This window comes from Limanda limanda, chromosome 11 (assembly GCF_963576545.1).
Source record: "Limanda limanda chromosome 11, fLimLim1.1, whole genome shotgun sequence".
NCBI classification, from domain to species: domain Eukaryota; kingdom Metazoa; phylum Chordata; class Actinopteri; order Pleuronectiformes; family Pleuronectidae; genus Limanda; species Limanda limanda.
This window is the reverse complement of record NC_083646.1, coordinates 21,759,701-21,782,571: the sequence shown is the minus strand read 5'-3', so window position 1 is coordinate 21,782,571 and position 22,871 is coordinate 21,759,701. Positions and strand designations below refer to the sequence as shown.

The window sequence follows — 22,871 nt, the reverse complement described above, 5'->3', positions numbered from 1 at the left end:
GTGACGAACTGCCCTTCCAGGCATACACACAGAAGGGAGACAGACTGATTTCCAGCTCAGTAGTGCCACCAAGTGGACAAGTTATTTCAGACTCAACTGTTATGGGTTTAACTGCAGTCAGTACCTCTGATCTACTGCAAATAACAAAAGAACTTTGAGGATTTTTTTCTGGCAAAATCAATGATCTAATCAATAACTGATTTATTTCAACACGTTTGCAGAAAGAAATACAGCTTTATTGGATCTTTATGGTGCTACAAGGAATTTAAAAGAGAAAATAATAACATATATTGGTTGTTATCGAGTGATTTAGTCCCTGTAAATCAATTAGAAGGTGACAGTGCTGTCTCATTTTGTGAGTTTTAGACTTGAGGCGACCCCTTGTTTACAGAGGTGTGAGCCTCTTGAACAGTTTTTTTACGATTCAGGCTGTTGCAAAAAGGCACAAACACATATACACATGAGCATGATGAACAAACCTTGTGACCACACACAGTCTATATGATGAATCCGGGTAGATTAATAATTTATTGTTCAAAAAAGTGGTATACAATGGCCATTACAAGTTCATATAATGCTTAAATTAATAATCGCTGTTTGAATTAAGATTACCTGTCTTGTTTTTTACTAATCGTGGCTCATGGGCTGCGCTTATGTATTATTGTATGTCTGTGTGTATTCGTTTTGCAAGGATTTGGTGTCCAATTATGGATTCCAAATGACCGACCGCTTAACTAATCACAGATTATTGGAATTCTATTTTCAGCCGTATGTTGTATCAACTATAAAAGTGTATATAAACCAACACTCAAATGAATATGAAGGGAAGTACGCAAAAAATAGTTCCTCTTTTCAATCACCAAATGAGAATATAAAAAAATGGCATACTGTTGTGTGTCAGATAAATGTAGATGGTAAAAAGAATTTTGAAATACAATACTGTAGTTCAATAATTTTGTGTATTTAAAATCTGTGAACTGGTTCCACTGTGCCTCATTTTGTGAAACCAGTTTGAAGATGTATGTGTTTGACTGGTGAGATAAGATAAGAAAATACTTTATTATGAGTAATAGCAGAATAACTGATGTCTAATAGAAGTAACAATAATGAAATAAAATTTAAAAAAATGAAAATAAAATAAGTGACGTGAGGCAGTAAACTAATACAAAGTAAAGTGGCAGCAATGATAATAGCAGTGATTCATATGTAATATTGCACATGATATTGATCATAATATGGTGACAAAAAATTTCACATATTGTTTTTCAGGGTTAAATTATAAAATGCAGACCTCCATAAGAACAGATAAATCAAGTTCAGGAGTAAAACGTCACAACGTTTTAGACTTTTTCCACTTTAACTGAAAGAAGACCCGCCCCCACCTTGTCTGTGATTGGGTTGTCCTAAAATTATTCACTTTACGAACTAATAATCACTCTTCAAGCCTAAATTTGACCAATCAGAGACAGGGCAGAGGCGGGACTATGTGGGGAATAGCTGCGTGAGTTTTCATTTTTTATGACGCACTCGGTTCTAACCAATCAGCTCGATGTTTACACCCGGGTGCTGTTGCGGGAACACAATCCTAATCCAAACACGGAAGTGTTGGTTTCATCGGGTCGCGGAGAGCAGCAGCTTCCCAGTGGTTCGCGTGAGTTTTGTGGAAATTAGTAAACATATATTCCGCATGTAGGTAGATTAAGAAGTTGCCTTGCTGCTGGAGTCAGCTAACGAGCTAGCTAATGAAGATGAACTCTAGTTGTTAGCTTTGTAAAGCTCCGGCAGTACATAGGGATTAGGGAGACATGCAGCATTTTGTTCCAGTGTTTCCACGAACACGAGAAGTTACCTTTGATCAACAGTGTGTCAGTACAAAGGCTCTTTTCTCTTCTAACTTCCATAATTTAAATGTATGTGACATTATGAGGAACCGCTTTATTTTGACAGTTGTGACCGGAAGTGACACTGTTTCATCCTTTATTTTGACGCTTTACTGACACGGTTCCTTCTTGTCTTGAAAACATCAAAAACAACAGTTACAAGAATGACATACATCTCAGGATCTGAAAGGGAAAAAAATGCTGTCCAGCAATAAAAGTCTAAATTAGCCAGACCAACAATGCAAAACACAAAAACAAAACATATTGAAAGACTAATTATCACCTGGTCTAACTAACACACACATTATCAGGTATAATCCAACCTCCACATTGAGCATCTGAGTGATGAATATGACTCATTCCTCATCAAACAGGTCTTCCTTCTCCTCTGGTATCACCTGATCCAGGTCCTGTCCAGATCATTCTTAGGCCATCAATTGCTTTTGTGTATGATTCTTTGGTTCTGTCATAAGAGAAAGTTGTCGAATTGTTTTGTATTTGAGTTAATGCAAAGTCTTGCCTGTAGAAAGCTCCCAAATGAAAAAAATTACTAAAATAATCAGTTTTCTGTCTCTCTGAAAGTAGGTTAAACATGATAACATAAGGTACCTAAATAAAATATCACAACCTATCACATTTACTAATTTTAAAGCTTAAAGTATGTCATCTGTCATATGTTGACATTAGTGAGTCAGATATGCTGCACATATGAGGTGTACAAATGTCTTTCTCCACATTTTTTTCCAGTTGTCTGGGCTCCCATTGGCTGATGAATGGGACAGAATCACCATGTCGCTGAGCAAGGAGGATTTGGATGAACAGTTTGAGCTGTTCTTAAAGGAGGTAAATCAGCATTCCTTACATGCCACTCTGGTACTGATCATTTCATCCTATAAGCATTGCATGAATCACACAGCATGAAGTAAATCAGGGTCACTCAGTTGATCCACAGAAACTTCAACTCTCGTAAAAGTTAAAACACTGGATATTGTAACTTCTTTCATTTAAAAGCAGCAAAAAAGATCTAATGGTTTAAAGCACATCTTATCCTGAAGGCATCTCTCTGTCAGTCTGTTTCAGATGACTCGGTGGATCTGGGTGGCTCTGAGAAGCAGCCTTGTGTTAAAAGAAGTCAGAAATCAGCCCCGAAACCAGCAGCGCTTAGGTGGCAAGATGATGAAGACAGCGGTGGTGGAGCAGAAAGAGGTAATAATGAGGAGAGGACTCTGTGATAAAACATCTATCACACTGGACATGTTAGCCTTTGGCACTTCTCATGATGAGGATGTGCAATAGCTGTGGCTACATCAATCGCCCACAAAGGTAGACTGAGGTGAAAAAAATAATAGGTCACTCACTGGGGTATCCTGAAAGAGACAGAGGGAGGGAGAGAAAACAGAGGGAGCAGCATAATAATTCCTTTTTTATATATATATGCACACAGGTTTTATTTTTTTGTGGATATTCTTATTTTAACCGTGTATCTTAAATAATTGTATCTGTCTGTTGTCCACAAGTTCACCTGGGGGTGTTTTAAAAGTGGGCGGGACTCTGTTGGAACAAGGTGATATCAAGTCCTTCTCTCCAACATTTAAATAACAATCAGATGAATGCAAACAAAGTCCTGATTGTAAGATTAAGTTGGGTTTTGTTTTTTAAATAATTGATTATGTTTATTAGACTTTGATGGTTGTGTATTCAGTCATGGATTAATTTGCCCAAACGTTCATTCACACATTTCCTTGGGTTTCTTGTTCAGGACTATCGGGGTCTGGAAAGTCTTTCAGGAAGTCTTTGAGGAAGTCTCATGCTATCCAAGAGGAGGACGAAGGAAGTGTGAAGGAAGAGGCTGTTGTTGTCAGCAGAGATGACACAGAGACAGAGGGTGAGTCCACAGTGCACAGAAACATGTTTCACGTCAACCAGTAATATCTGACCGCATCCCACAGCTAAGTTCTTAAAATGTTTTCTATTTGATTCCAAATTGGAAGTCTTTATGTGAGATCCTGCATCTCATATTTCTCCTTTAACGTTGTGAATATGTCAGGTTTTCAGTAGATTTCCACATGTGTGTGCAGGTGTAGAATCAATGAAGGTACCAGCTGTGGACATGAACACTATGGGCTTGGACACCCTGGAGGAAGAAGAAGAGAAAGCCCTTTTTTTTGCCCAACTAGAAGCAGGACCATCATCCACTATAGATTACTCCAAACTGAACAGAGAGCTTGACTCAATGAGTTCTTCCATCGGCTCTAAACTCGGGTAAGGAAGTGGCCTTGGTCAGATGTTACACCCACAACAAGACTGAAACATACATGTTGCCGGGTCTCATACTACACAATGACAGAAAGGCTTTTTTCAGACTTGCACTGAACTCAGACATTCTCAGGAGGAGATATTAGAATATATTAGAAGATATTAGAACTCAAATGTTTGAATTTCTCCAACCAGCCCCCTAGTAAAAACTTTGATACAGACTGATCAAGTTTTTTTTCTGTAATACTTCATTTGCCTGTTGTTTCTATATGTTTTTTCTGGAAGCTGACGTATGAGTATTCTCTGGAAGTTTTGAATATATATGTACGTTAAAAACAAACTGCCCTTGGTTATAATCAGCACTCTTTGCTGCTTCTGTCCTTGAAGCTCAGGGTTGTCACTGTGATGTAATGATGATGGCTGTTCTCCCTCCAGGAATGCTGAGGAGGCAGTGGAGCAGAATGAAGATGGTCAAAGGAAGGCCAGAGTCACAGAGACCCCCTCTCTAGGTAAGAGTCACGGACCCTTCTGCAAATGTCTTTGATTTATTTTTTATCAATCTTTGTCCCGGTGCATCTAAATTAGATCTTTTCTCATTCTGTTTCTGCAGGCTCTCCACACTACAGTGAGGATTTTGAGGATGAGGAGAATGGGAAAGATCCACTGCATAAGGTTAGTAATCAAATTCATAATGATAAAAATTAGAAAACAGTTTAAGTTAGAACCTTAGTCACCTTTATCTAAGCTTGGAAATTGCTTTTTGAGTTAAAAAAATCTGATGTATCAGCTGATAATGTTTTTAGCCTAAACAAACCATCTTGATATGACTTCTTTAATTTTTTAAATTTTCACCTAGACACATGCGGAGGAAATTTTACAGCTGAAAAATAAACCTGTTACTGCCCTCTGGTGGAAACAGTTTGTAATACTGTACACAATGTACTTTAATTACATACTAATAATGTACTTATTTTGTAATAATAACCCTGTTTTTAAATAGGCTCACATAGTTTGACATTTCTGTTCTGTTACTTCTTCTTACTTGTCGGTCGATACAATGTTGAGCCCCACACCATTTTTTTATTCACTACAGACTTTTGGCAGAGAATAGTATTCAATCATACACCAACAAAGACATGTGCAATAAGCTAATATTGAACAATATTGTATTTCTGCGAAACACAGTGATATATATAGCATATAATATATAACATGCTTTCCTACTGTCTCTCTAAAACCATGATTTTCATTTAACCTTGTGGCATAAGATGACACCCAAGATAATAACCTCAGCGCAAAAAATAAAACTTGTTTTGTCAAGATATGGAACTTGTGAAAAAATCTATATTGTGTGTGCAGTAGGGCTGCCACTAACGACTATTTTTCTATCGATTAATCTAAACGACTAATTTTCCTCCAAAAAAATCAAATTGACCATTTCATTTCAGTTAATTTTATCTTGACAACAACAAACTGTATGTCATCGTATAATGCAGCACAAAACAAAATGTAAACAAAGGCTCAAATATTAAAGTGCAAAACTGTAGGTTTAAACTAGCAACTCCAACGTGATAAAAATAAATAAAAAAGAGGGCATATAAGTTAAGTCAGCAGTGCAACTCAAAAAGATATCAAAGTTTCTATTTAACCCCTTATCAAAATAAAAAAGTTATGTCTGCATATTAAACAAAGTGCAACAAGTTTAAAGTATAAGAAACAATGGTGTCCAGCTCAAAATCAAACCCAAACGTTAGTTAGACATGCGTGTTGTAATGCAAGAATGTCAGCATGTCCACATGTTCTGGACTCAGTCTAGCGGCCCCCCCTCCCCCCACGCGGGCGCCGTAGCTGAGGTGACGCGAGAAGGACACGACTCGCGTCCAGGGCCGCCGTCCGCACCCGCGACGGACACCGCCCCGCGGTCCAAGAGAAAGGAAGCCCCCGCACCAGCGACGCCGTGAAGCGCCGTGGACGAGGACCCCCCCCCCCCCAAAAAAAAAAAAAACAACTTGAGGCGGGCCGCACACCGAGCCTCCGGCTGCGTGGAGGGGAGGGGGGCGCCGGGGCGACTGCTGCCCCAGCCGCGGCATGCATAGTCTATCGCGGCTGGTGCCCAGCGGTTTAAAAAAAAAATGCGTCGACGCATTTTATACGCGTCGACGCATTTTCAGCGTCGACGTAATCGATGACGTCGACGAATCGCGGCAGCCCTAGTGTGCAGGTTATTATCTTTTCTGTACAAGATACAACTTAAGTACAACCTCAACTACAATATGCATCTTCTCAGTTCTTCTATTGGCCAACCTGCAAGCAAAGGCCAAAGAGTTATCTGAAAATGTTTCTTCTATCTTGTTAACTGTATTGCGGAGGGAGATAACACAGAGAGAGAGAATCAGGCCAAACATTGATTTGTGTGACTTAGGAAAAGGAGATAAAGGAAAAAGTATTCTGCAAACATGGCACACAGTCTAAAGCCTGAACCTAAAATACTACTTAGCAGCTTTACCATGTTCAACTCAAAAGAAGCCCAATAGACACAGAGTAATGCATCAAATACACCAAACACTGGTGTAACAAAGTATTGAATGTTAGTGTACAGCCATAACAATAAAACATGTATGGGATATTTAATGAAAAGCAACTAGTCATACAGCACGGCCACGACACAACAGCGGCCAAGCTGCCTCCTGAGCTAAATAGATGTTAACAGTCCAGTTTATTCAAGATCAACACATGTGACTGGACCAGTCTGTGTCAGACAGGCTGATGTTGCTCAAATCATGCTCCGAGCTTTGTCTTTGTTTATTTTTAAACAATCTTACATACCATAATGCTACGTAGTTTATTAGTGTGTTATCTGTTTTCAGGAGTCTGAGATGCCTCCAATTATTGGCAAAGGTAAGAAAAAAAAAAATTAGAATTCATTGTTGGGTTTGGGAAAAGACGAATCTATCACTCAAAGAGAAAGTGGAATATGGTTTGATGACCATAGACAGAATATTACATTACACTGCACTACAGTAAACATTATGTGAATACTACTACCTCACTACCAACAATGTATATATATGTATGTAGACTCATTCAAATGTCTCAATTAGTATTAGTTCAAATGAAAGGTTGCCTGTAAATAAAGATTATTTTTTTTATTACTTCTTCACTGTAGAAATGAATCTGTACCAGTAGATAACTGTATAGTAAAGTATGTCATAAATGGGACCTCTCTAACTGGAAGTTTCTCTCAGGGTGTCTGTTTGATTCTTTGGACGACACTGGTGGAGAAGACAGAAAGACAGACACAGCAGGATCACTGGACAGAGGTAACACAAACACATAGGGTCAAGTTATAGCAAAGTGTTATTCAGTAGCATAATAGGTTGAATAAAATAAGCACCAGACAATGTTATGCAGTCTTTTCACTGTCACTATCCACCTGTTAAATTTTTACTATGTGGCAACCGTAGATACAACACACAAGAGAACCACTATGACTATAGGCTATATTTATTCCCACACAATAACCTGTTGTGTGGGGGTAATTGTTTTTCTCACAATAACGAATTGAATGCATTTATACGGCACTTTTTCTTGTCTTGATGACTACTCAAGCGCTTTAAAGTACAGCTTTGCCTTTCACCCATCCACACACATACATACAGTGCATCTATGTGCAGCACTTTCTTTATCACACAGCTGAATTTGTTTTCTGTGCAGGCCACTCATATGTGAAGAGTGGAGGCTCAGAGATGGAGGCTCTGCATGAGGCCTACAGACAGATCCAGGTCGTGGAGGGTGCAGACGACCATAATCGTGATTACCTGCATTCTCCTGTGGGAGGAGAAGGGAGGCTCCACAGATCTGTGTCTTCATCCTTCCCTCCTCAACATGGCAGACTGTCTCTTCAGCCGGCTTCCACCAATGAGTCAGGTCAGACACTGGCCTCCTGTAAACATTAATTGAGGCTACAGTCAGAGACTCTTTTTCTATTTTATAACAGCGTTACAAGTTACAAGTTACAGCGTTACATCATTGCTAGCTCAGATAGTTGTTTTCTAAATTGTCTGGTGAGTTAAAAGTGGTAAACTTTTAAATATTAGATTTTCTTTTGGTTTCTTCAGTAGACAGCACAGGTTCAGCAAGCTCAAAGTTTATGGGCAATGAGAGAGCCTCTGAAATGAGACTGTACTGAGGTGTTTTCAAATGACAAGATCATTTTTTAGGAACAAACTGATGTGAGGAGAATAATTACTTTGTGTTTTTATATTCAGATCTTCCCACTGCAGAAGAACTGATGAGGCCCATCCGAATAGACGAGGATCATACTAGAGGGTTCAGCCTTCAACCTGTCAGGTTAGCACTGCAAAATCCAAGATGGAGAGCAGAACTCTGAGAGCACAGGTTTAGTGACAGATTCAGCCTCATCAGAGTGTGAGGAGAAGGATTCACACTGAAGCACAAGACAGTTGTGCTTCAGTGGCAAGGTGTATTTGAGAGAAACGGTGAAACAGCTCCTTGTGCGTGCGTTTTGTGCACAGCGGAGAGGGTAAACGCATCACTTCCTGTGTCCATCACGCGGCCCCGACCATGCCCCCTAGTCATGTATTACGGTCCACACCATCAGGGGTAGAACACACAGTGACAAAGAAACACGTTATATGTCTTGTCAATGATGATTCAGAAACAAATAACCTTCCACATTTCATACAGGTACAAAAAAGAAATCATGAATTTTTGGTGGAAATATTTGGTGAAGAATCTCAACTAAATGCCACCACCTCGTAACGGTTTGACAGTTCTTACCATGACCAGACATCATTTCACTCATAAAATAATTGAGAGGCCATTTTCTTATGAGGGACTTCGTGAATTTCAATGCTTTTGAATATAACATTTTCATAAATAGAGGGATTTCATACACTAAGGACATTTATTAAATTATTAAATTAAATTACTAAATTGAGAGCATCTATCACAGAGATTAATTATCTTATGTTAGAATGTTGATTCTGATTGCACAGCTCCTCTCGGTGGGAACGACACTTTTGTCAAGACAAAATAAATTTTACTCTTAACTAAACTTGTCTTTCAACATTAACTGTTTAATAGAGTTTTCAATACATTAACAATGTGAAATACATACAATTCTCTACAGCTCTGAGAAGAAAGCTTTGTCCCTTGAGCAAACCATGGTCTCACACTGTCCTCTAGTGACCAAAGATTGCAGCAACAGCTCAATAGGCTTGATTTGACATCATGAAGCATCAACCTTTGCCGCACCGCGGTGGCTAAACGGTTTGAGGAACAGTCACAATTCCGACCATGAAGTATGCTGAAGGGTTTATGAATATTCTCAGCACATTTGAGATCTTTATTGTAAACCAGCCAGGAGCAGGATATCAAAGTATAAAACATACACTTCCTGTCACCAGCAGGTAGCGCTTTGATGATGAGTCAATATTGACATATGAATCTGTTCAGGCCAGGATTTTGATCATGTGTGAATAGTTTGAGGCTCATTGGACAATGCACAGAGGAGTTAGAATAAAACTATTTTTAGCGAATTATCAAACTTTGACGCCATGCTACGTTCAAACCTTTTGACTTAGTCTAAAGCTTTGACACTATTTTAATCTCCTTATTGTTAAGATGACACTCACTAAATTTAAAATTGATCTGACGAAAGCTGTAGGAGGAGTTTGTTGAAATGCATGTGTAAATCGCCAAAAATGTCAGACTTCTTGTTGCTTTAATCATATTACTCCTCTAGACTTTTTTTGTCTGGTCATCATACATATTTGTATGAATTGAGCCATTTTGAAAATTATTTCAAATTACTTCACTACTTTTTAAGCATGTTTAGGCCCTGAATAATGGGATTCAGCGTGCGAAAATAATAGTAAGACAAAGAATCTACGTAAAGGAAATGGGGCCCCTGCACTGTTGGTGCTTGGGCCCTAAAAAAAGCATTGAAAAACCCCAAAATCATGAATCTGAAATCAACAGTCTAATCTGAATATCTCAGGCACTTGAACACTGCTCAATCTTCAAGATTAACCAAGACTGTACTGTATACATCAAAGTCATACTTTGTTTGAAGTATATGTGTCATAGAATGTAAAGATCAAAGATGCTGTGCCTCAAACAGGGGGTATACTGTTTTGACTCACTGTTGATCCATTGGCTCAAAATAACAAATTCTCCCAACTCATAACCTGAATTTAGTTCAAACAACTTGTACTTAATACCAACAACAATGATCTTTCTCATCACAGTGCTTTGCAACCCGTCCAAGAGAAACCATCCTGCCCCTTGGAAAGGACTTTCACAGTTGTGTCTTATACAGAGTCACAACTGAAGGGTCCAAGAAAAGCTGCTCCGAAGATAAAGGAAGATAACGAACTGAACTCCCCAGACCATCCCAACCGTGACCTGAAGTTGAGCATCAGAGAGGAAGTACAGAGGCTGATGGGGGATCAGAGCAAGACGGCTTCTCCCAAATCCTCTCAGGCTGGCAAAGTTAAGAAACAACCGGTGAGGCAAACCTCAAACTTTTCTCCATTCAGCAGTGCATGGATTTGTGGTGGTTTTTATATACATTTAACAAATAAAATGTGTATTTTTAGAATATTTAAAAGTAACAGTATAATGCATTAACCATTCAAAGTTAACCTTAAGATTGACATTGCCTGAAAACCCAGTTTTTAGCAGTGCAGCTTACAAACTGGAGATATGACTCCGATACTTTTCTTTGTTTTATCAGAAAACAGCTCCAGAAGGTTCTTCTGGTGAGCAGTGTTGTCTTTTAGTACAGCATCTTATAACCCTGATGAGTTGTGGATATTTTCCCCCAGGTCTCCCGTAGCTCGACCCTTTCTCTTCCTTCTACGTCTTCACTGAAGAAACCAACCTTGGCTTCTGCGAGAGCCAGGAAGGTGGAAGAGAGAACAGCAATGACCTCCAGGTTGTCAGGGATCAGTAAAACTGCTGCTGCAGCCAAAAGCTATTTACCGCAGCGTCCATCAACAGCTACATTCACGAAGAGCCCAGAAAGACACGACGACACAGGTTTGTAGTTTGTGACACTCACACACAAAATATATATAGTTATCAAAGTGTTCCTGTTTAGTTTTTTTTTTTTTTACTCAATGCTAAATTTGTTTTCTATCATATTTTTGTTATCAGTTGCCTTCCTTTGTTGCTTTATAATGAAGGAGGATGATGTGGCGGTGTGGAATCAGTGTGTCATGTTTAAATCTGTGTGTTCGAATGTAAAGCTACTGACCAACTTCTATATTTGTTTGATTAGCAGAGTCAGCTCTCAAAGTGAGCAATGAGCTGGTGGCATCTGTTCAGTCCTTAGTGGGCGTCCTCCAACAGCAGATCAACACAAGTAGTCCCCAGGAGACCAGGCCGACACATCATCTTCCAAACAACAATGTAAGACAACACTGGACATCCAGACTCTGAAAACCCTGAATCAAGATCTTCAGCATGTATTTTACTTTATATGCTGTTCTGCTTGGTAAATATAGTGGTTAGCCCCAATATAATTAGCAGACAGAGGCATGATGTTACGTATTGATACCTCTATCGAGATCACATGAAGCAGCATTATTCACCTGCTTGTGTTTTCTCTGTACTCGACACCCAGTGACAGGGAACATCTGGAGTCGCACATCACTGTTTGTGAGACTAGTGACACATGACAATTAATATGGCCAATTATTGATTTTGGCAGTTATAATGACGTGATTATCAATTTGTAGACACATTTTTAGCACAAATTCAGATAAATCACCAATTTATTGTAGAGCCCAATTGTAAGCTGATGGGGAGCTTCTCTTCTGAGACAATTTGACATTAATGGCGTTATCTCAGATTTGGTTTGCCACAGATAATCATTCATCTGATATCGTTGTTGATGTCTGACTTGCAGAGTGATGAGAGCAGCTCTCTGGTGACGGAGCTGAGAGCCGAGCTGGCTCAGAGAGAGATAGAGCTGCAGAAGATGAAGGAAGGAGCAGAGGAGCTCAACTCACTCAGACAGCAGATCTTCCTCCTGCAAAGCAAGGTGTGAAAAATGCACTGAAATGTACAAATGTTCATTCCAAACCTTGTACCCATGTTACCCATGATACATGTCCCAGTCTGTGTTTACTGCACTGTGTGTGATGTAGAGCGGAGGCTGTTGACGCCTCATTTTCTGGTATAGCTTTAGTAAGTCCCCAACTGTCCAACCGTGAATGTCTCGATTTTTCAGAATAATGCAGGTTGAGGAAAAAAAAAAGAACACAAACAAGTTATAGATGAAACCCTGATAATATATTGGTAGAGACAGGTGCTTTATTTAATGAACTGACCAAGTGAGTCAGTTTCTCTGAGTTAAGAAATTGTTACTTTTTGTTCTGTAGCTGTTTTGTTACTGCAGAACAAAGAGTGAATCTAACTCCTCTCTCTGTGGATGTTATACTGACACTAAAGATCAAAAATGGAGGAGCTGAGCTGCAGGAAGGCTTCTTTATTTGTCATATTACATTATGATTTGAATATAGGTTTTATGTGTACTGTGTAATTGTAGTGTTTGTAGATTGAATATGGTGCCTCAGATTTGCAGATAGTCAGTATTGTACGAATACAAAATATAAAAGAAGTGGCTGGACTTTTGTTTCTTGTATTCCTCAGCTGCGAAGTGCAGAAGAAGCCAATCACAAGAAGAAACGGGCCGAGGCCACAGATCCTGCAACAGAGGAAACGCTCCAAAAGATGGATAAAGAAATTAAAGAGCAGGAGATTCTTATTAAAGGTTACCAGCAGGTTTGTCTCCTAGAGCTCCTCATCAGACTGGGCTTGCAGATTTCCTCATTAATATAGGAGCTTTGTGTTTCGCTTTGACATCAAATCCTCTGCTTTGTGATCTCCCATTCCATGAACATAATGTATATAGTGCTGCTGCTGATACATTCATTCATTAATGATTAATGTGGGAAAAGTGAAGTAGAAAGCAACACAACACACAGTTGTGAAGCATCACATACAAAAAGTAAAGAATTATGTAACTTAAATACAAATGCATTACATGTTGTGTAGTTGTTCTTTTTCTTTCTGTATGTCTTTATTTTTCCATTTGTTTTTGATATTTGTGCTATTAAAACCATTTTTTTGCAGGAGAATGAGAAGCTCTACTTGCAGATGAAGGCTCAACAGGCCCAGAGCAAAGCTAACGAGGAGGCCATGTTTAATGAAAACCACAGGCTGCAGAATGAACTGACTTCCGCAAGGTGAGAGCTGAAACTTGAAACCTGAAACATTCAACTCAAAGGAAATTCTTGTAAATTTAGCACAACTGTTCACTTGGACTCACAGAATAAATGAATTGATTTTGGTGGTCAAAGGGAAAAGTCACGGCGTTTTTGTGAGAGAATCCTTCAAAACGTGTGTAGTTCCATATTTTTATATTGTCTGTGGCATTTTCAATATGCAGCATGGAGAAGCTGAGTAAAACCTCGAGGCCTGTGGGAAATGTCTGTTTAATGGATCACGCTCAACGTATTACAGACTTGTTGGCTCAAATAAACAAATTCCAGGTAAGTACCACGATTACTGAACTACTGTTCAACAGAACATTTGTTTCATTTTCATCACTTAACATTAAAATGTGTGTTTGTCTGTGTCCAGAGGAATGAGGCGAAGCTCTCTGAGGACATTCACAGACTGAAGCAAGAAACAAATACTCTGGAGGAAGAACTGGAGCTACTGAAGAAAGAGAGAAACTTGGCTAAATTCCAGGTCATCTCCACCTCAGGTGAGTGGTGGAGATGTAGTGTCCATATTTTGTCTATTAACATGTTCATAACATCAATTGAACGGTCTACTCTACTAACGGTTTACTGCTGTAATGTTCAAAGTACACACCATTTGTTGTTTAAGCACTCGGTCCGCCTCTGTTTGGTTTGCTGGCCTCTTTTGTAATTGGCGAGCTGCTTAGGTGTTTGTGTTGGAAGTGTCCCACCCCTTACCTAAAGGCTTCCTGATCAGCTGTAGAACACTGCCATTATAACCATTAGGCGGCCACGTTAAATGTCACAAGGCGACGTAGACGCTTTACTGAAAAACAACAGGAAAATAAAGGAGGCGTTTCAGGCACTTATGGAGCAGAACATTCCGTGGAAGAGAGACTCACTTTGGCCTTTGTAATTTAGCAGAACGTTTACATGTACACTAAAGGAAAAAACAACATCTATGTACTTAAAATCCAAAGACCACTGAAAGGTTAGAGACAAAATTATTAGAGACAGCTCCCAGTTTTTACAAGACCTGTATTCTGTATCTGTACAAGTGATCTTTGGACAACATATCCATTTTATATATTTTGTATAGGTGATAAGACGTTTGAGATGCGTGTACTGGAGGAGAAGCACAAAGAGGAAGTGTCAGGCCTGAAGAAGAAGCTGCAGTGGTTTTCTGAGAACCAGGAGCTTCTGGACAGAGATGCTGACAGACTGAAGGCTGCTACAGCTCAGATCCAACAACTCACAGATCAGGTAACATGATGTTATGTGTTATATGTTATATGTTATGTGTACAGTGACAGGAGGAGGAGAGGGTGATCCACTGTACAGAAGGCCGTGGGTTGATCCCTGGCACCGACAGTCTGCATTCCCAATTGTCCTTGGACAAGATGCTCAACGACTGCGCTGACAGTGTGCTTCTTATAGAAGCCCTGTATGATTGTGTGTGAATGGGAGAACATGACTTGTAGCATTAAGTGTTTTGAGAGGTCAATAAGAGTAGAAAAACCCTATGTATATACAATAAATTTACCGTGTTAGTATACTACTGACATTAAATAGTATAGTCTATATAGTCTTATGTTCCTTTAACCCATACATACCTATGTATTTATGTATGACGGTTTGATCACAAAATTAACTTCCTCCTTTTATTATTAGGACTCACACTCTTCTTATTGCTGTTTTACATTGTTTAGATATGAATCATAAAGCATAGATCTGACAACCAAAACCGACACGAAAATATGAATCAATTATCTAAAAAGATTCAGACTAATGCATCAACTATAGCTTACAGTACACATTCACTTAAAAGGGCAAATTTTAGATCCCTTTCCTGTAAAATCTTAATTTTGAACGTTTTTATTTCTTCAAACTTAATGTCTAACTGAACCTTGGTTGCAAACTAAGGATCATGTCCTCACTGAACACATATGATTAGTGTGTCTGAGATGTGTTGAATGGGTATTAACAACTGTGTGATGCTGCAGCTGCAAAAGGAACAGAAACCTTGTATCAGTTCTGATGTGGAGCACAAAGTCAGAAACAGTTAATCATCTGGACATTGCTTATGGTGAAATAACAGGTTGTCTTCATTTCAGGTGGAGAAACTGAAAGAAGATGTGGGCAAAAGAAGTGGCGAGCAGCAGAGAAAGGCCAAAGAGAAAACTGTGGACACAAAGAAAATGCAGGACCTGCAGCGACAGGTTCCTCCCACAAGCAAACAAACGAATCAGACTTATTACGCTCTGTCTCTCTCCATTACTCAAGAGTCTGTCTCAATTCACCAGGTGAAGGATCTGGAACAGATACTCAGAAACAGGAACCCAAACTCCCTGCCTGCTCTTATATACGCTGCAGCCAGAGCTGGTGCTGAGGAGGATCTCGGCATCGTCGCTCTGCTGGAGGCCAGAATTCAGCGTCTAGATGCACAGCTGGAGAGTCATGATGAGGAGGCGAAAGGTGGCCTGAGGGCCATGGAACAACGGTTTCACAGTGTCAAGGTACAACTTATTCAATGCTACATTTTGTTCATATTGTGATAACTGATCTCTGATGTAATAACTAATCAGCATTTATTCAACAATTAAAATGAACTCTAAGAGCATGAGCAAAAAGATTCTCTGGTCTGATGAGATGAGAATCAAACTCAGACCTCTGAGCAATATGTTTGCACATCATGTGGCTTATACCATCACTACTTTGTCTGAGCTTCAGAGTATCCAATTGTGAACAGTATAAACTGTACAAATCCCGGTGTGCAAAGCTTGTATATACTTACCCAAGATGACTGAAAGATGCAACTGCTGCCAAAGAGATTTCTACAAAGCTCTGAATTAAGCTTCCAAATATTGTTATTAATCAGATGTTTTAGTTTTTGATTCTTAAAAAAATGCATTTGGGACTCTTGATTATCTGGTGTGGACTGAAGGGTGAAATTTGTAATTTTATCAATTTAAAACATGGACAAAATAAACACAACTATCGTCCATGGATGGATGCTTTGATCTTTCACATTGGCAGACAGTCTGTCACAGTAAAGAGAGGTTCAACTGATTGCCATTGTGTATTATAAACCTGCCCTTGTAATTCTAAATGGGATCATTGACGCATTAATTATTTTGGTGAGGCCGGATCACAGTGCAGCTCGCAGAAACGTTTGTAGTTTGAGTGATAAGATCTAAAAACAGACAAAATCTTTCTTTTAAAAATAGAGGAACAGAAAATCTAAAAATTTGTTTGTTTGCTCCTTTCAGCTCCGCTACGAGCTGCAGATCTCCGAGCTGGAGCAGCAGCTGGAAACGAAACAGCAGGTTGAAGAAGTGAACCAGCCGTGGATGTCACAGGTTCAAACTCTGGAGAAAGCGCTGCAGCAGGAGAAGGAAACTCACCAGGAGAAAGAGAAATCCCTCAACAACCAGATTGAGTCTCTCCAGCAGCAGCTCAAAATCAGGGTCAGCACAGAGGTTGACCTGCTCACTGAAATGCAATAGAAACCTTTATTGAGAAATGTGACATTCTAATATAGACCTGAACCTTTGGCTTTTTTTTCTGGACAAGTAATTACCCATAATCAAGTTATGAACTTAACCATGAATAAAATGTCTCCTTTAGTAACATATAGTCAAATATACAAAAAAGAGAAAAAGTTCTTACTTGCCTGTACAAACTGATGTATACCCCCCCGCCTCCCCCTCCCACCACCTTGCAGGCCCAGCCGAGTCCAGGCCGATACCAGCGCCAAGCCGAGGCAGCGGTTGGAGTTCGGATAGAACGGTTGAGCCAGGAGCTTGCCACCAAAACACAAACCATTCAGGATCTTACCCGCACTGTGGAGAGACTGCAGAAGGAGAGGAGGAGCATGCTGTCTGTCCCGAGCCCACGAGCAGGAACCCGCTCCACAGAGAACAGACGACAGCCGGGCCCGACCAAGGTCCTCGGCTCTGTTTCTGCAAAAGACAGATGTGGAAGAGAGGAAACATTTCCAGCTGCTCACAATGAGAAGACCTACCAGCCCACAGCCTTTGCAGGTGTGATTGTTGACTTTCCTTTGCCTGCTTACACGAATTCTAAAATAAGTTATGCATGAACTGATATTTAAATAACAAAATTAGCTGAATGAAGAAATTCTTTCTTTGATTTAAACTGGCACATTCCTCTGCTTAGGACAGACCCACACCTAATAAGTAATGCAGATGTACATACACTGTGATCTTGGGTGCATCATTATTTACACAGATGGAAGTTTAATTTGTACATACGATTTCCGTCACACGACATGTTTGAGATCAGTCTACATAAAGTAATTACTTTAACTTCAGAGAACAAACTGCAGTCTCCTCTGCATATTGAATCTATATATATATATATATATATATATATATATATATATATATATATATATATTATATATATATATATATATATGTGTGAACAACAGTGAGACGCAGCAGATCAGCCAAGCAACCTTAAGGTGCTGCACATGCAGGCACAGTGGCCCAGACATTAGGACCTCTGCCTCTGTTCAGAGCAGCCTTACATGTACAAGTTCACATTTTTCAAATCTGAAAATACCTATACTGAGATGCCTCTTACTGAAATGATCCCAATGGTACAGGTGGGGGTCAGAGTCCACAGATAATCCTTTTACTGCAAGTTTGAACGGGAAGAATAATTACAATGACCAAAGCCTTCAATGTTCTTCGAATGTTCACTTGAACCCCCTCCAGAGTATTGGGGATGTTTGAAATTGACTGTTGCGTCCTTTTGACAGGAAGCCATATCTCAGAGGTTCTGCAGGAGAACCAGGCTCTGACTCAGCGTGTGGAGCTGCTGGAGCTTCAGGCGGAGCAGGAGAAGGAGGAATTAAAGGCAGATGCTGTACAAGCCAAGGAGGAGCTGCGCAGGTATGTGTATTTGTGTGAACCCATCAACAGACGTCTCCTGCAGATTGAACTAAAGGATGTTATGTGACTTTCCAGGCTCCAGAACCACTGTGCTGAGCAGCTGTCCTCTCTGAAAGTAGAACACCTCCAGGTGTTAGACAAGCTGCGGGCCGCCCATGCCCTGGAATACTCATCCTCCAGGGTGGCTGAACAGGCCAATACGGTTGACACTCAGGAGGTACAGGGCCACTCACACACCAGTTTAATGACATCAGATGGTCCTGAATGATTCTGATGATTTAAACGTCTGCCTACAGATCAAACTGAAACATCTTCAAGAACAACTGAAGGAGCTGCAGGGAAATAAAGATGCACTGACAGTGTCCAGGACCAGAGAGAACACTCTGCAGAGACAGGTGAGTGGGAGCTCCAGGTTTTACTCATGATGTTGGGACCTACATCTGTTTACACAGTCACATTACAGGAACAAGTCATCCTTATGGGGACAAAAATCAAGTCCCCGAAGCAGTTTATGTTAGGTTAGGTTAGTCCTGGTGTAAGGGTAACTCAGCAATCATTACGCACAAAATTCAAAATAATGTGCTTGGTCATGTTTAATATTTATTCAAGTGCATTTTTAATAACAGCCAGAGAGCTATTTATTGTTTTGTTTTATTTATTTATTTAAATATGTTTAATTCTAATTCAAATGTCAGAAGTTCATTGCTCTTGCTGACCTTGCTGAAATGTAAGAAAATACAAAATGTCATTAAATTGGTGAAATAACACAAAACTGTTGTCACTATTTGATATGTACCAACTTCCGTCTTTGCTCTTCAGGTATTTTTTTTTTTGTATTTTTTGTTTAGTCATAGCTTGTTTCTTCTCCAGTGCCATATTACCATGCGTCAGTGTAACCTAAGTAGTTTTTTTTCTTCTAACCCTTTAATAGTTAGTCTTCTTGTCCACCTTGTGTCCAGCTGACCAAACTGCTGCAGGAGCTGAAGGAAGCTAAAGAAGCTCAGAGCTCCGAGGTGAAACTCCTCTGTGGCCTGGAGAGGAAGATCGTCAACATGGAGCTCAGACACCAACAGAGAGAGACAGAGCTGCAGCAGGTACACGTGATGGGAGACATTCCTCTTCACATTAATTTGCATCTGGAACACAGATCTTTCCACTTTAACTATTGTAGCTCAAAAAAAAGAAAAAAATCATGTTTTTGGTTGAATTGCATAGACTGAAACTGCACTGGTTGTTGAAGGCAACAACTTCAACGTGTTATGTCTAGTTATGTCATCAAAAGAGAAATCTAGTGATGCAGAGTTTGTTGATGCTGCTTTCTGGATTAAACAGCTCCAGACTGGAAGTTAAACTAGCGACCCAAACTCTCAACCTACTTCTAACTACATTCTCACCCCAGAGTACTTGGTGAAACACAGACATGAAATCTGAAATTAGTTCAGTATCCGATATTCCGATATATACTGAGTTACTTACTACACATATTCATATTATTTAATTTAATATTCCCCACTCCTTCACCCTGTAAACTGCTGCTTAATTGTACTATGTTATATGTTATATGGTATGTCATTTTTTTTATTTTGTAAAGCCCGTCTACTGCGTAGATGTTGCCTGCCAGGTCAAAAGAGTTTTACTGCTCTGATGACGCTGTCATTGGTGCATGTGACAATAAACTTTGATTTGATTTGATTTGTTAATGCTTTGCTCCCTCTCTAGCCAACTCATTTGAGGACTGATGGGTTTACTGAACGAATACTGGCTAACCTCTAAATGTCACTCCCTGTACCTGCAGGATATCGGAGGCTCCTGGCAGATGCTGGAGCCTCAGCAGCAGGCAGAGGTGGAGCGCTGGAAGAATCTGGCCCAGGACAAGAGCAGAGAGCTGAAGGCTTTCCGTCTGGAGCTGGACTCCATCCTGGACTTCCTGAAACATCTCCAGAGACAGGGAGTGGTGTTCCCTCCCTCCTGACCCCCCCATGACAACCCACAGACTTGCGTAAGCCAAAGATGGACAACAAAAGCAACAACCAGCATCTCATCAACAATGATATTGTTCAGTGTGAACAATGTTTTCTTCTCCAGATCAGTAACTGATTAAATATTAGCAATATTTCTTGATGACATGAAAATCTGAAATATAACCACAACGTTTTAAAGTTGTTGTGTTGTAATGAATATGAATACACCCTTGTTCTGTACCTCACACCTGTTCATAGTTTGTAGCTACTTTGTATTTTTGACGTATATTAATTTAATTTATTTAAGGTGTAGTGAAAAATAAATGCTCTTTTTAAACCTTTGTCTAACTAAGTTGTATTCAGTTTGTCCTGCCACCCACTCGACACGGGCAACACTGTCCCCACAGTGTAGGAGGGTATATATATTTTATAACTAGTCCAGTCTAGGCTACTTTAAAAAACTAAAACAAATATAAAATATTTGAATATAAAGGGCCCATTCTAGGGTAAAGAAAACAACAATTCGTAGGATTTAAATGAAACACTAGTGAAAACCTCAATTTTTTAAATTATTCAATTTATGCCAAAGGATCCGTTTCACTTACATTTTTAATACAGAATATATAGATTATAAAAACACATGACCTAACAGAGTCCGACTCTTTCAAACTTCCAGAAATGACATGACTGCCTTCAGTGAAAAATCTAACTTTTACACCGATGTATAAATGACACCTGCCTGTTTGGGCTATAACAGCGAAACCCTGCTGAGGAAAAGGGGAGTAAATGCTTACCAGTCAATTCCCACCCCTTTGTTACACAACCTTTTTGTAACATTGTCATATGAAGGAAAACACATTTTTTTCTCACTTTGCCAAAACAGGCACGTTTTTTTAGGACTGACACATTTCTGTCGGCAGGACACAAATGTTTGATTCTGCACTACATAGAAGAGTTGTGGTAGATCTTCTGAGGTGTAGGTGAGTCCATTGCTCAGGTTGTATTGTGTAATTGTATCTTGTGATAATCCATTAGGGCAATGATTAGAATCCCAATCATTTTTTGCAGAGTGATCATCCTATGCTGATGTTGACTGGACAATAAAACCACTTCTCCACACAGTAGTGGACACAGAGAGAAACCACGAGGGAGACCGGTGTGCAGACAGTGTTGTCACGGCAGAGAACAAAGTGCTCCCTGGTAACTCGTGCTTTCTGACATTTGGCAGTGCAACAAATTCCTAATGCAGACTGTGGGACATATTTTAACGTGAGCACAGCGCCAGGGCAAGAGTCCAAGGTTGGACAATGAGCACCTAGGATTCCAGCTACTGAAATACATTATCAGAGCACAGTATATTTATGAGCGCTGGTGAACAGGCCCAATATTTGTTTCATGCCCTCACGACACAGGGGAGTGACTGACAGCTGCATGGACATCCGTAAGAAACTCAAGCTTCATAAACCTATGATACAAAAGGATGATATGGACCTAATATCCAGAGCCCAGTGGCAGGAAATCATCATCATAGAGTTGACTGTAAGATAGGTGAGTCAGGATGTCTCCCTAGCTTTCCATCTGCAGAGTTGGGATGTTGAGGTGTTCATCGCCCCTCACTCTGCAGCGTCTTGAGGCTACTGAGTGCTTCAGAGGAGGGAAGAGACAACGTGTCTGATCACAGGTCAGCGTAGGGACGAGAGGTTTCTGATGTGACTTGTCACTGACATCGTGACCTGGTGCACTTCAAGGTACAGTAGTCTGACAAATAAATTCACGACCCTTTCATTTTTGCATTTTATTATTTTTTTTCATTTTAAATAGATAAAAGTGCACATCGACACACAATAACCCATTAGGACAAATTGAAAACATTTACAAATGTAATTTATTTTAAAAAAAATGTACCCTCACGTTTACAAAAGTATTCAGAACCTGTCTTCATTCACACTCCATATCATGGGATGTTTTTGGTGCACAGAAAGCTGCTGTGTGCTGCAGTGTCCTGCTCAGCTCCAGCAGCAGGTTGTGAGGTAATAGAATCCACACAATGTTCTTTCCCACTAATGCAGTTTTCATTTCTTTGCGTCCATCATTAGAAACGTCATCAACACACCCACTAGCTTGCGGGGAATCCTGTGGAGGATCTCCTGAAGTTTTATCACATTATCTGGACTTCTTACCAGGGGGCTGGCCGGAGAAACTCAGACATCTGCCCCCCCACCCCAGAAAATGTGCGGAAATTCCCTCAAGTTTAATGCAGCTTAGGTGATGGCCGGGAGAAGGTTGCTGGTTAGCATACTTAGCCTACTTCAGTAGAAACAAACAAATAAGTGTTGATATTTCTTTCCAATGCTGGAGAAGCTGAGATGTTGATGACGATCTCGCAAATATTTTTCTAGAATGGTAAGTAAACTGCTGTTAATGCTAACATTAGAAAAACGTACGGGTAGCACCTTTAGGATTTTTATTTTTATTTTTTTTACAAATCAACTATTTTTTCAAGTTGGATTAACCTGAACTTAAGATGGTTTAAAATATGACTCAATAAAAAACGTTTTTACAAATAGGAAACAAAAC

At 39.8% G+C, this 22,871-nt stretch overlaps 1 protein-coding gene across 1 annotated transcript; it reads left to right on the top strand.

Annotated features, from left to right (window-relative positions):
- The first annotated feature begins 1,601 nt into the window (after positions 1-1,601).
- Positions 1,602-20,611, top strand: cep162 (centrosomal protein 162). The gene is made up of 29 exons (XM_061081702.1): positions 1,602-1,651; positions 2,628-2,723; positions 2,951-3,086; positions 3,640-3,765; positions 3,959-4,142; positions 4,572-4,645; positions 4,747-4,808; positions 7,004-7,034; positions 7,382-7,456; positions 7,851-8,063; positions 8,405-8,486; positions 10,409-10,667; positions 10,988-11,201; positions 11,443-11,573; positions 12,073-12,207; positions 12,819-12,950; positions 13,302-13,414; positions 13,618-13,720; positions 13,812-13,938; positions 14,514-14,677; positions 15,529-15,633; positions 15,718-15,930; positions 16,684-16,881; positions 17,139-17,457; positions 18,201-18,333; positions 18,409-18,550; positions 18,630-18,728; positions 19,293-19,427; positions 20,129-20,611. Exons 2-29 carry the CDS (start codon positions 2,670-2,672, stop codon positions 20,303-20,305), a joined length of 3,936 nt encoding a protein of 1,311 aa, XP_060937685.1. The 5' UTR covers positions 1,602-1,651; positions 2,628-2,669; the 3' UTR covers positions 20,306-20,611.
- The last annotated feature ends 2,260 nt before the right edge of the window (positions 20,612-22,871 follow it).